The 14378-nt window shown below is 34.6% G+C and overlaps 1 protein-coding gene across 1 annotated transcript in view; it reads right to left on the bottom strand.

Moving 5' to 3' along the window:
* The window catches only part of FAM73A (family with sequence similarity 73, member A), a 25725-nt gene extending 11785 nt beyond the window's left edge, over positions 1-13940 (bottom strand). Inside the window, exons 1-6 of the mRNA XM_010006588.1 lie at positions 13842-13940; positions 10980-11157; positions 10322-10458; positions 9942-10068; positions 9315-9451; positions 8456-8576 (exon numbers count right to left, since the gene is read on the bottom strand). Of these exons, the coding sequence (XP_010004890.1) occupies positions 8456-8576; positions 9315-9451; positions 9942-10068; positions 10322-10458; positions 10980-11157; positions 13842-13940 (799 nt within the window). The remainder of the gene's footprint in view (positions 1-8455; positions 8577-9314; positions 9452-9941; positions 10069-10321; positions 10459-10979; positions 11158-13841) is intronic.
* Positions 13941-14378: the final 438 nt, after the last annotated feature.

The raw sequence follows: 14378 nt of genomic DNA, 5'->3' as shown, positions 1-14378 counted from the left end.
TATTTGCATTTTTACCCTCCTGCTGATAGTCACAAACCCTTTTCAAGGTGTAAGCTTTGATTAAGCTAACTGCTGTGCCTTCAAATTAAAACCCTAACAAATAGCTCAGTAGTTTTCATGCAGAAATAATCTTCTGTTTTTGTGCAAACAGCAAAGTCTAGTTTGAATTCCAGTGCTGCTTATTTTAAAGTGTTGGCTGTCCACTGGGGATTTATAGTACAGCACTGTGAAGACTGCCAGATACCTTAGTCATCAGAATCAAACGTCACTGCCTTTTCTTAGTTCTTCACATCCTAAAAACAAGCACAACCTACCACTATTTTTATACAGACACTTTCTAGCGACAATGGAATGGTCTGATCAACCACATCCAATGTGATAGTACATTAACTCCTTATGATGCAGAACAGATTAAAAATGCAATGTTGTTTTTACAGCAGAGGGGTTAATTTTGAAGTTTACAAATCTAGACTTAGCTCCTTTAATACCTTTCCTACTCCAGAGGCCTCCACAAGCAGGTTAGGTAGAAAAGTCTTCCTAGAATTCAGCGAGGAGACTCAAAAGTAAGTGAACTTAGTCCTTTGGCCTCAGTTCTACTACATCTGTGTAAATCTATTGAAATCAGTGGGTACTTAAAGCAAGATGTTTACACAAGTGCATTACTGGCAGTATTCCTGGCTTCTTTCCAAGGCAGTTCACTACCACTTTCTTGGCTTTCCCAACATGCACTTCTTGATAGAACAGCAGATAGCAGCACACACTTAGTGATGAAAAGGACAAGAATAACCAGCAGCTGTTGCTCAGCTCCTGAAATTTGTTGCTTTATAAAGTTTCCTTATTTGTTATACATATAAAAAGAAAGAGTAGACAGCTTAGTGTGCTAGCATACAGAGTATTTTGCTGGACACAGCACAAGGGTATTGGACCATCCAACATCTTCATATTAATTTTGCATCTTCAAAGTAAGATTTTAAGCACAAGATTGTTGGAAAGGTTTTTCTTTAGCCAGTGTATTATGCTTCAGGGATGTTGACATTTCAAAGCAAATGAGACAGACTGATAAAAGGAAACGACATATTCATTTGTTCTACCATTAAAAGAAAAACATTCTGTCTAGCAGTTGGTAATTCTGCTTACATGTATGAAGAAAGTATTGGAAAAGAAAGACTAATAATTTTCTAACCCTGGAAAGAATAGAAAGACATAACCAACTATATAACTGGTGATCCTCAGTGAAATAAACATCAAAAGATGAAAATATACATATTTGATTTGGATTAACATTTAGATTCTGTATTCAGAATGGAGGCTCTGGCATATTTGACACAGGCAAACTTTGCAGGGACAGCATAATAATCCCAGTCTTCACTTGAATTTCAGGGCAGAACTGTCATACAGAATTCTGCAGAATCCAGGGAAGCTGCTTGGGAATGTGACTGGCTACTGCAAACCCAGCTGCACAGAGCATCCAGTTTAAGAATCCAAATTGGCAGGACACATGCTTAACTTTCAACAATAAGACTTAAAGAATATCTTAAGTGCCCTACTGATTGTGGCCTGCTTGCATTCCACTTGCCCCAGAGAGCTGGAAAGAATGAGATAACAATCCTTAAAATGCTGAACTGAGTGAAAAGTTCATGCTCCTGAACTTTAGTTTACTAAGCAACACCAGTTAACAAACTTATAGGGAAAAAAAAAAATAAATTAACAATGGTATAAGGTTGCTAAATGCATTAGTAACAACAAATTAACAATTGAATTATAATGCAAGAAACGATTAGTGCAACCCGACCCTGGAAGATGGCTTGACACTGCTTAGCAGCTACTCAAACAGTTGTAGTTAAAGCTACTATCCAGTCAATATACCAGTTATCTGTGATAAATCACAGTAAAATAAATCAAAGCTTGAATAATGAAAAATGTACAAAATTTAGGCTATCTGGAAAAATGTATACGTTTGCCTTTAAACATTTGCAGCATATCTGCATGTAGAACAAGGGTAGCTTTAAATAGCAGTAGAGAGAATAAAGCCTGGTGTGATCGACATGTGCTCTTGAATCAGCTACACCACAGCACTTTGCTACAAACAGGAGTATTAGGTAAGGTGGGACACAGTGCACAGACCAGATATCCCACAAAGAATTAGAAAATTGACATTAATTTATTAAAAAAAATTTAGCTTGAGCCATCAAAAGGGAACTAGAACACGTCAATGCAGTTAATTTTTTAACAGTTTTAGTAACTAACTGCATAAATACATGAGATGAACACCATATGTAAATAATACATTTTACTCCTTTTGTTGTTACTGTATATAGAACACTTTACTATAATTTCCCATAAAAATAGATTTACTCCTACATATAGGTTCAACTTCAAAATATTGTAAGCTGAAACAAAAGTTTAATAAAATGGTAAGATAAAAAGGAATTAAATGGTTATACAAGCTACTTGAGTCTCCCAGCTGTTGGGTAAACAACAAAAAAAACCCCACAAACTATATGCCTGGTAAATAAATTTCTATTACTATAGCAGTGAGGCATGGCTAGTGCTAAATAAGAAGCCCAGTAAACAGAAATTGTGTAGGACTGTGCTCTGTCAGGCTGATGGGTCAGAGCCTTTGACTTAAATGGCAGCAGGATTTAAACCTAGTAGACACATCAGTTAAGAAAAGTCGTTAGCTTTGGCATGTGTGCACGCAAACAATGCTTTCTTTCTAATTCCATGAAAATAAATTGCAGACAGATGTTTATCTATTTTATTCCCAACTGAACTACCAAGTTAATAAAGGAATTACAGTGCAGAGAGCTACAATTGCTGATTTTCTACAATTCTGTCAATATTCCATTTTGATATTGTGCTTAAAAGACATCAGAAAAGCTCCAAATGCTGTTTCTGCGCTTTCAAAATAAAGCTACCAAGCTAAGAGAGCTGATTACCTTTGAAGTTTTTTCAAACTGTGAACTATCACTTTTACTGCTCCTCCACCCCATTCTGGCTCTCACTCATTCACTTTGCTCAAGACTGTTTTAGACAAGCCTCTCTTAAAATTAGACTTCAATGTAAGAATAAATTGTTTTAGTAGAATTTATAAAACAGGAACTAGCCCTATAGACCAAAGCATGTTCTTGATCATCAGTTTATATAACCTCACACCGTAGTACTCCAGCCAGATAAATATCACTTATCCCACCCGCACTACTTGCCATCTATCTGGTATGACTTTTCTTGCCTCTGGAACTTTTATACTCCCAATGTATATAAACACACAGAAGTTAAGTGTATATATATCCCTTTTAGTAAGAAAAATAATTTGTAAACTATAACTTGTTAAGAATAAACCACAAGAACATGTGAGATAGGGGGAAAACAAAAGCAATTTCCTGCCTTTGGAAGAGTGTTAAGGCTGTTTCCACTTATTCCATGCATCACTTTTCTAAACTGTTCAAAATGAAGGCAAGGGGTTACAAAATTAAGCCCTGATGTGTGGGGAAAACCATCAGTTTTCTTCACACAAAAAGAATGTAAGCATGTGTACTTTTAAATAGAGTTGAAAAAAATGGAGAAGCTATTGCCTAAAACTAAGCACAAGACCATTAAAAAAATAAATAAAAAGGAACACTCAAAAATATTTTTTAAAATAGTACTAGTCATGTGTGTTTCCTGTTGTGGGGTAAGTGCTAAACACACAGACATACAAGATGCATTAACTATAGTCTTCTTTCAGTAGTATTGTGCATAAACTGCCATACAAATGTTCTTAGTTATATTTTCCCCTTTCTATAATGGATTTTAAATTGATGAGAAAAGAAGAAAGGAAAAAGAGGGAGAAAGTAACTAGTTTTCCCAGGTAAGTAAGTGGAACCAGGAAGTTTGTGCTAAAAAGAGATCTGGGGAAGGAGACAACTGCAGCTGCTCATGTGTTGTGAAGAACAAGAAGCAGTTGAGAAACAGCAGATGGACTTTGTGACAGGACTGAGCAAGGAAGCACAGGAACACCTAACTGAACAAAGTTTGGGAAATTAAATCAATTAGGTGGATTGTGGCTCAATTATGAGCAGCTTTTAGACCTAAAAGAAGGAACAGCTTCTAATTCATTTTAAGAGAAGCTCCTGAGGGAGAGAGCTTAAGGGAAAGGAATAAACTGGTCAGAAAAATGAGAAAAATTTAGTTTTAAATGGACAAGGCAAGACATGAGAACACAGCAGGAGTCAAGAAGTGAGAGAAATAAGGGCTTAAACAAGACTTTTGTTGTGGCCGAAGTAAAATTGAAAGTATCTTGAACCACTGCTGAAAAGACTTCAGCTAATCTGTTTTGCTATGCAATGAAAGGGCATCTAAGATTCAGCTTTTAAGATAAACACAAACATACAATCCAGGTTATCAAGTACCAACCTAAGATACAGATTATCAAATACTAATCTTTTTCAGTACCAGTAACTTAAGTGCAGGTCCACACAAAGCTGTTTATAGTGTTTTTAGTACAATATTGCCAAAATTAAGAGTATCCCTGAGAAAGCCAAAAATGATAATCTTTTCATAGACACAACATTTAAAGAAATATTTTGTTTGTAGTTTTAAGTTGAACTTTCAACTACCAATCCTACTCTACTATTCAACATTCTGTGCTTAGGTGTTTTCTGGTAATGAGTTTTGTTGAGGGCAATTTTAGGCAGGAAGCATTATTAATATTGAACAAGTAAGCCTCTAAAGGAAAGTCTTAAATATTAGAGATAGAACACATACTATCTAATTCAAGTATCTTCCCTTTGATTAGCTATTGCAAGTTGAAATAAGGAGTTGCAGAAATAAGTTGCAATACATGAGACCTCACAGTAAAACACAGTAAGCTTCAGTGTTACTGAATGTCCACAAACTGTAACAGTTAAATGATGTTCAAAATACACATTTAAAAAAATTAAAATAGGATCGGAATAACTTCTCTGGGCTTTTCCTCAGACTAAGTAATACTGTTTTATTTCCTTTAAAAGTGCATTTATTTAGATGAATGTATTTCCACACTTAAAAAAAAAGTTATTGTTTTCTTTTGTTTCAATTTCAAATCTGTTTCAGCAACTAGAATAAGCTTTTGTACTTCCTCAAGAAATGAAAAAATAATTTGATGTAAATTTATCTTCAGGGAACACAAAGCAAGCAAGAGGTTTCAAGCTATCATAAAAAGTTATGCTATTTTGAAATTATTTTATAGTATGTACTACTAGAGCACACCTAAGCAAATTATTACAAATTGCTCCCCTCCTCTTTGGAGCCTGGGAATTAGAAACATCTTTTGTGCATAAGCAAATAAAACATAAAACTCTCAAACTAAAGTTTTTCCATTAGCATTTCCAAGGCAGGAAGGAAAATATAGACCCTTGCTATTCATCCATGGACAGTAAAACATTACTGAAGTCCATGTTAATAAAGTATCTAAAAATGAGCTTTCAACAGCTTCATTGATTATGCAAATATGTTGTTTGTTTTAAGAGCAGCTGGGGAAAAGGTTTCTTCTCCAAAGTGTTTTGGAACTAGGTTAAAGGTGCCAAAATGCCAGGCACATCTTTGAGTGTGAGAAGAAAATTAAAAAAGAAACAGACAAACCTTCCAAGAAACTCATTCAACAACTCAGACCTTTGTGGGAGACCTTTTATTACAGTAGCTCAAACAAGAATTTGTTTTAAATTCTCTAATACAAAATAAAAAGTAAATATTTTAAAAAAAATAATTAATAAATACGTAGGTTTTACTATCAATATTGGTTAAGTTCCAGTGTAAAAAAAGTCACCATGAGTTTGAGTGCCAGCATTCCTTTTGCAGTAGAAATCAAAATAATAATATTAAGTGTGGGGAATTCAGAACTGAAAAGGAGCCCTACAATTTGAGAATTTTCCCCTCTGACCTGCAATTCTGCTCATAAGTAAAGCTATTGTTTCTCTCCTAACTTGTTGCATTCCTCTCAAGTTAGCTCAACTAACATTTCAGTCTGCTAGAAAATATCTAAAAAACAAACATTATAGGGAAACAAAACAAAACAAAACAAAACAAAACAAAAAAGAGAGAGATCACTTTCTTCAAAGGACAGACTACAAAAAGTTCTGGAAGCATTTAACCCCGTACAGTAATCACTCAGAAATAACAACATTTTGTTTCACAAACTTCTGCCCATTTGCTCTTTCCTTACTCAGTGCAGCCTAGTACTGCCCTAGGAAAACCTGTTTCTAGACTTCCCATGTTGTTTCACAGTCTTAAGAGGATTGACATCAAAACCACAGTAATTTAGACCTAAATATTTGTTTTAATTTCATGTCCAGAAATATTTATGCTCTAGAAATCCTATTTTAGCTTGCTGGCTTATATGATAATTCTGAAAGTCCAGTGGAGAACGCAACAGGGAAGAAAATTGCATTCCATTATTTCAGCTATTTAAAACACAAGTCTTTTCCAGGGCTGGATTTGTTGTTTGTAACTCAACAATAGCTTACAGATTTGAAATGTTTTATTTGTAATTATTTATATTATTATTATTACAGCTATTAAATCTACCCACAGGGAATGGGTTGCATACATAACTTCAAAAAGTTGCATAGTTCCTAAAAGAGTAAGACAAAGATTGGAACAGAAGTGAATTAAATACTACATGTTAACATACATTTTGGGGTAGCAAAATAAAGTCTGTTTTATCTCACTAGATGACAAAAAAAAAAAAAAAGAAAAGAAAAAGAAAAAAAATAAAAAAGAAAATAGAATATTTATTTCCCCAAGAGGGGAAAATAAACCCTTAAGTGAGCCTCTCAAACATAATTTCCTGTCTCTCCCCAGAAAATTATACAAAACATGTCAACCTCAAACCTATCCTACTTCAAATGTTCACATACAACACTAACTGTTGTATCCTACAGGAACACAAATGATCTAAGAAATGTTGAGGATGAAACGTTTTTAATACCCAATATTGAACAAAAACATCCATTGTTTTAAATCTTCCAAGGACCTTGGAAGCATATTGTGTTCTGCTTTTGTTCTATAACATTCTGAAAAAGCAAAGCATTCTTTAATATATTACTTGCTGTTCAAGCCACAAATTCAAGATAAAAATTAGTTTCAAATCCTGAACTACAAAAACACTACCCACTGAACCACTTAATTACTTGTTTTCCTCACTCATCTGGGCCAGCACAAATAAAATTCTTAATAAAGTAACAGACAACTACTCAAGGCATGAGCAATTGTTTCTACAAAGAACATTTGAAAGGAATTCAATTCTCATAACATTCCTGGTAAACAAAATCCAGTTATCACATCTAAAAAAAATAAAATATCAATTTAAAATACTTTCAGGGTAACCAAGAAAAACACTAACTAAACACATTGAACATCACACCGAGTCTTTTGAATATCATTTTATTCATTTTGCCTGAAGACAGAAATTACAAATAAACTTCTAATTTAATAATGGATACACAATGCAACTTGATTTAGGGCTTATTGTTTTATACACCAAAATAAAACTTTAAATGCTTTTCTGCTTTAAGAACTACATTAATAGGTACATGCAGATAATGTCAGAAAGCTAACTTTGACCTACATTTAATTCCCACCTTACTCAGAGCTGTATTTAGTAGTTGCAGAATAACACAAGGGCTAAGAGATGTGAGTACTGCCATCTCGTGCCAGTTAAGTTGAATCCTAACAGACAAGACTACTCACTAAAACTAATCACAGAACATGTTCTGCCTTTAAAGCCCAACAGTTATTTGAGAACAGATGCTTGATCATGAATTATGACAGAGTATAATAGTATCAGCCCCTAAGAACATTTTAAACCAATGCTTTAAATAAAAATAATCAAACTACTTGCATTTAATCAGCATGTCTAGTAGCGATTTTCACTGTATTTGCCATTTTAACACCCTGGTTCTTTTTAGTCACTCATAAACGTGATAAATTTCAATCAGCAGGGATAAGAGCTTTGGTAACAGATACCTATTTCAGACTAAGTCTTTCTGGTTTGGTCTTGTTTTTTTGTAAAATATTATGACAGGCCAAAAGAAAACCAACCCCCCCCAAAAAGTACATGTATACACAGTCTGACAGTTCAAAAGACTTACAAAACTTATTTTGAAATGCCCTAATACCTCCATGCCATACACAGGGTCATATATTCTTACTGCATAAATATTTAAATATTCAGCTGAGCATAACCTTTATAAACTTGAGAAGTATTATGAAAATTCTCAAGTATACGGACAAACCACAGTGAAAAAAAATTCCTCTCACTCCATTCTCACCTCAAATACATGCACTACATCAAACATTATGTAATAATGTAAAAGAACCTGGATTTTTTTCTGCTTCATTATTGATAAATATAACTCTGCTCAGTAGATATTTTTGTGACTTCCTACCCCAAGAGTCATTATTACAAGCAATAAAAATGTAAAATAGGAATACTCACCCATATCAGCTAGAGATGCAGGATCAGAGGCCCCAAGGGTGGCTTCAAACTCCTCCTGAAGACGATAAGCTCTTTGAAGAAGAGATTCAAGCTTATGAATGAATTCAGCACTAATGATATCCTGCAAGAAGATAGAGATTAGAAGATTCTCCATTTGTTTACAGTCTGTAAGATTCTTTTTTAAAATATGTGAATAATGTGAATACTAAGTGTTCAAAGAGCAAACCATGACACAATAAAAAGGACACTGTCAGATGAATACTTCACCATCATAAATGTACACGTTTTATTTAGTTTCATAAAAACAAAATCTAAATTTAAAAATACTTGAAAATTATTTGTTATTTGCTGCATTAGAAATAATGAAAGCTATACAGCTGTATGCTTATTTCAAAATATTTTGCCATTTTGTTCATAAGAACATATGACTATATATAAAGTACATGTACATTATCTGTGAATATTAATAATAATTTCATAATTTCTCAATACCTTTATCTTTGCTAAGCAGATATTCTTGCATATAGCCATAAAAGAATGGGATGACCCAAGAGATTTTGTACAGAGAACTAGTAGGCTCAGTAGCTTGATAATCCTCTCCAGAAGCAAACACTGATGCAACAGCAATTGCAAAAAAATTAATTAAGCTCACTCTCCCTCCCCTGCACTCCTCCAAATAACCAACCAAAAAAATCTAAAGGAACAAACTTGGATGTCCTTTAAATGTAATGCCACTAAGCTGGACATTTTTTTTTTTTCTCAGTTTTGGTTATTGAATTAGAAGTTTAAAAGATTCAGGTAACAAAGCAGAACAAATTAGCAGGGTATCAACAGTAGTTCATAGATTGAGCATACTCACTTCCACACTTTCTTCTGCAATTGCATCTCCTGCTCCCAGCTTAATGGAACCACAACTTGCTTCATCTTCAACTTGTCTGTTACGAAAAGTTAGTGCCTGCTCCCACCGCCGCAGCGCTTCTTCGAAAAGCTCCATACCTGGGGGACATCAGGATCAGCTGCATTCCATCAAATACACTGCTTCCCAATGGATTCACATTTTAGTCACAGCAAACTACATAGCTAATAAGCATGACTGTAGATGAGATGCAATTTTTAAAAGCAACAGCAATTCCCAGTGTAAAAAAAACCAAACAGCTGAAAAACCTACAAAACCATATCTCCCTTATTAATAAAGACATTCACAATCTGATTAAAACAACATTTCGTATATTTTTTTCTTATTTACTTTTGAAAAGAATTCCAAGGCTTACTCCTACAAATACAAGAATAAAACCAGATATGTATTTTAAAAACTAACTCTAGATCAAGTAATTTTATGGAAAATCCAGTATTTTATGGAAATGTTCTTGGACACACGCCCACAGAACACTGTGAAAGAACATCAGCATGTGTCACTTTGTTATAAACCCAATAAATTATCTGCATTCATTGTTGGTAGATGCTGGATGTTCTTATTATAACTTACCCATTAAATATAAATTTTCAGGTGTGGTTACTGGAATATTGACAAGCTTAATATCATCTTCATCTGCTTTATCCCAGGAATTAGAATTGGCACAAGCACAACTGTGACAAGAAGTGGCACTCTGAACCTTAAAAACAATAAAAAAATATTGAAGTGTTACTACAGAATACTCTTAAAACTACATTCCTGCCAGAGTACCTTACATCCAAATTATCTACCTGGAAACTATTTTTATTATGTAGTAAGTACAAGGGCTTTCTCAGCACCTCTAGCCTTTCGTGCAGCTTATTCAGGAAAGTTGTTTCAGCTCAGTGAACCATCAGATGCATAATCAGTGCAAGTTAATGAGTATTTAAGAGCCTTAAAACACTTTTACTTACCGAGGCCAGACTCTGAACTGAACCGGAGTATTTACTGAAAAGTCCTCCATTTGCATAGATACAAGACTGAGATCCTCTTTCCTTGGCAGAACTCAGAGAAAGAGTCAAGTTTTGCCGACTACTGGAACAGCTAGAATCTAACAGATACACTGATTTAAAGGTTGCTGCAAACCCAAACCACTATAGTTTTGTTAGCAATATCTATCAGGAATTGCATTTACTCTTTACAATAAAATCCACTTTAGAAGCAAACAAATTTTTTTCTTTTATTTACAGCTCTATATGAGAAACTACAAAATAGAGCAGTCTGTATCTATAACAATAACCATGCATTTGACCATAATTATTTCCCCATCCTATAAGAATTTGAATCTGCTTTTCTCAGTATTAATGTATCTGCAAGAACTGCAAAACTGATCACTAAGATATATATTTAACAAGTTTTAATCCAAATTCATAATTAAATCTTCAGTTTTGAGAACAAGACCAGCTTATTTATAAAACACTGTAATTTTGCCCCCTGTTTGCACAACTTACACTTCAACAATTCAAACTTACTCAGCATTAAAGGAAAATTATTTTATCAGTACTGCTATACACACCCCTCTTCTTCTGCCGCAAGACATAACGAGAAATACTTGAGGGTTCTTTCATGTACCTTTTTCCAATGCAGCTGCTTTGGCACACTCTAATACTAGATGACTTGTTTCCCATGGTGGCACTTTCTTGCTTTTCTTTCCACGTCTTCTTTTAAAATGATGGGCCAGAAAAATAACAGATATTGCACTCACGGCTGTTACTGTGACAAGTTTCTTTAGCCCAGGGGAAAGATTTATCTGAAAATAAAAGAGCATGGCTTCATTGGAAATATATGCTCCTTAACTGTCACCTTCCTTTTAGTGTGTTCAACCTAGGCAATAGATTGTCTAAGGGAGATGAGAGATGCTGCTCTGCCATAGCCTGAGAAACAATCCACCTAGTAAGGACAGAGACCAAACACTTCTCAAAATTTGTGATGGCCAGTAGGTGAGAGAGTTTACAAAGCGACCAGCAGGACAAAGTGAGAGCACTGAGAGACATACTGCAGCACTAAGAACTGTAAGGTATATTGCAAACCCACAAACTATGGTGTCCTGGTTTGAGACAGGATCTAAGTGCTTTAATGCAGGGCTTCAATTCTCTAACAGCAAGAAAATACTGAGAAGAAACTCACTCTTCACAACTAGGCAATTTTATTGCACTGTGAAAGAGCTGAGAACCCAAAAGCTGGGTGTTTAAATTTGGAAATAACATGTGTTTAAATATTTGTATCTAAATAAACTGTGTTTGTTTGGGTTTTTTAATTGTTGCATATAGATCAGTCATAGGTTTACAAATGTTTAAATCAGCAATCATAGAAACAAGCAAATGGAATTAAAAGTAAATGACAAAATTATTAAAATTCAATGCGACAGAATACGGAAGAAAGAAAAAAGCTATTTAAAAGGCAAGTAGAGTCCACATTCACAATATCTTTGGGAAACCTATGCTGCTTCAGAAACAAGACTGCTGGGAGAAAACCAAATCTGCACTCCTTGAGGCTAATATGGTATTTCTGTAACGTTTCCTCATACAGGTGAGACCTGGCTACACAGTGCACTCTGAACTCCGGCAGTCCCTGGTTGCTGTGCAGTTGGTTAATTCTCTCAGACTTGTGAAATTTAAAGAAGCATTAACAGCTTTGCTCTGCATTGAGCTTGAAATCAACAAGTCAAACATCTTTGGGTTGAGAAACCTGCACTTAGTGGTATGGAATCTTGACAGAAGCCAAAAACCTAGCACTGTACTCCGAGGCAAAGGAAATCCCTGAAATACAGTAAAAACACAGATAAAAAAGGCTATTGCATTTAAAAGAAGACAATTAATAACCAAATAACTGATATTAAAACCTTGAAGCGCACAAAATTAAATGCTAGAACTAATATTTCAAAGAACTGTGGGAGGATTAAAAGAAATTTGTCTGTGCCTACAAGCACAAAAAACTCTGAGAGGAAAGTAAATAGTTGCACATAGTGGAATCGTACATGGTATTTAAAAAGGATACGAACATGCTGCAATGTAGAAAATAAAACAGTGATCTTGCAGTGAGAATTCTGAAGTATCAAATACAGAAAAAATGTGAAAAATAATTAGATGCAGCTAAGACTGAGAAGATCTCATTCTGATTTTATATGCAGTAGAACTCTGAAAGGCATTTGTATGCAAATACAAAAAACTATATAGCTTTTGCTTGCAAGCATTTAATTAGAGTAATACTAAAGACATGGGTTTTAAAAACGGAACTTCATTAGGACATGCTAATATCTACTGTAAAAAAATGCAATTATTGGAATTCCTAACTTGATTTTTTTTCTTTTAATTATTTTTGTCAATGATTCAGCACACATAGAATGGAAAAAAACCACTACTGACCCAAATTTATACAGCTTTCTAGGAACACTTTTTTTTTCTCCTGTGTATTACAGCACCAGAATACTGCTCATGCTTCAATAAATTTATTCTGAGGGATATAACTGAAACCTTAATATTTTCTCAAGTAATTCTGACTGATTTGCCTCTGTCACGTACCACTTATCAGTTTCAAGGCAACCAACACCTGTTTTCTCTGAATGTTGACAACACAATTATAGCTCCTCCTCCCTGTCTTTGACACTACGGTGCTTTAAGGACAAATCTTATGATTCACTGCAGACAAGGAGTATCAGCTTTTGTCGACCTGAAAACTGAGATACTAATGTGCTCTTTGCCCACCTTTGAGTGTCTGCTATCCATGTTGCTATTTATACAAACTAGCCTATAATATGAATGAAAGAAAAAAACCCACAAATTACTCCAGGGCCACCCATGAAAGGGAATGCTGTGATTAACAGAGCCTTAAGGTTTTCCTTTAAGATCTTTCTGTAAGTAACACAAACAAACAAAACCAGTAAGAAGAAGTGAACAGATTTTAAAAACAGCCTGTTTTTTAAGAATCGCTGCCTTTTTACTCATATGCCACTTAATTAATCAAACAGGATTTTTTAAATTCCCATTAATTATTTATCAATCAAATTTGTTTGGTGAGTGGCAATCTGGAAGATGATTCAGCCCACACTCTATACTATTATTAAAATCTGAATTACAGTTCTGTTCAGTTTTTAACTACTTTAGTAAAAAAAAAAAAAAGTCTAAAAAAACCCCAAAGTAACAAAAAAAGCCCCAAGAATTCTGATATTTGATTTGTTGAAAATCATTGTGATGTTACATATAGACATCAGAGACCAAGCAATCTCTGTGGTTGTATGTATGATGATGCACTAACAGTATATCAGCAGAAAAAGCCAAAAAATCCTGCTCATTTTACTTCTGTGTTCTAAGTAAACTAAAATTAATATATTCCTACACATTTAATTAATATTAATCTCAGAAGAGTAAGTATAACATAACAATTAAACTTCTAAACATATGCCACAAGTGACAACGTTCAGATAACACATATTACCTGGTTAAGAGAATAATACCACGAAAGGGGTAGATTAAATACTCGTAAAGCCACCGTCTTCAGAGAAAATCGTGCCTCAGTAACACCTTCTTCTGACATGGCTCCTTCTCTCCCATTACCTCATTAAGTGGAACTGTCTTGAAAACAGTCACAAATGGTCTCAGGAATACTCTGTTAAATGAAAGATACATACTAAACTCGGCAAGAGAAGCTCGGGACAGCTTTCTTCTACTATTTTGAATCTTTCACGTAACAGGCACACAACTTGTTGATTCATGTCCAGAGCACAGTTCAGATTTGTGCTCAATGATAAGACAGCCAATTCTCTGGCTCAGCTTAGGTCCCATTCTTTCCACCCGCTCCGTGCAACACATGTATCGGTCTAATTTTATTAGCTGGCAGCTAATAACCCCGTTTCTAAGACCGCTACTAAAACAGTTAAAAGATTTGAGGACAGCCAGAAAAAGTTCATCTCTTTCAGAGCTTCAGTGTCCCTGCAGACACACCGAGGAACAAATCCCGCCGCCTGCCGCCACC

This window comes from Chaetura pelagica, unplaced genomic scaffold (assembly GCF_000747805.2).
Source record: "Chaetura pelagica isolate M959 unplaced genomic scaffold, ChaPel_1.0 scaffold69, whole genome shotgun sequence".
Classification (NCBI taxonomy): Eukaryota; Metazoa; Chordata; class Aves; order Apodiformes; family Apodidae; genus Chaetura; species Chaetura pelagica.
This window is presented reverse-complemented; position numbering and strand designations above follow the sequence as displayed.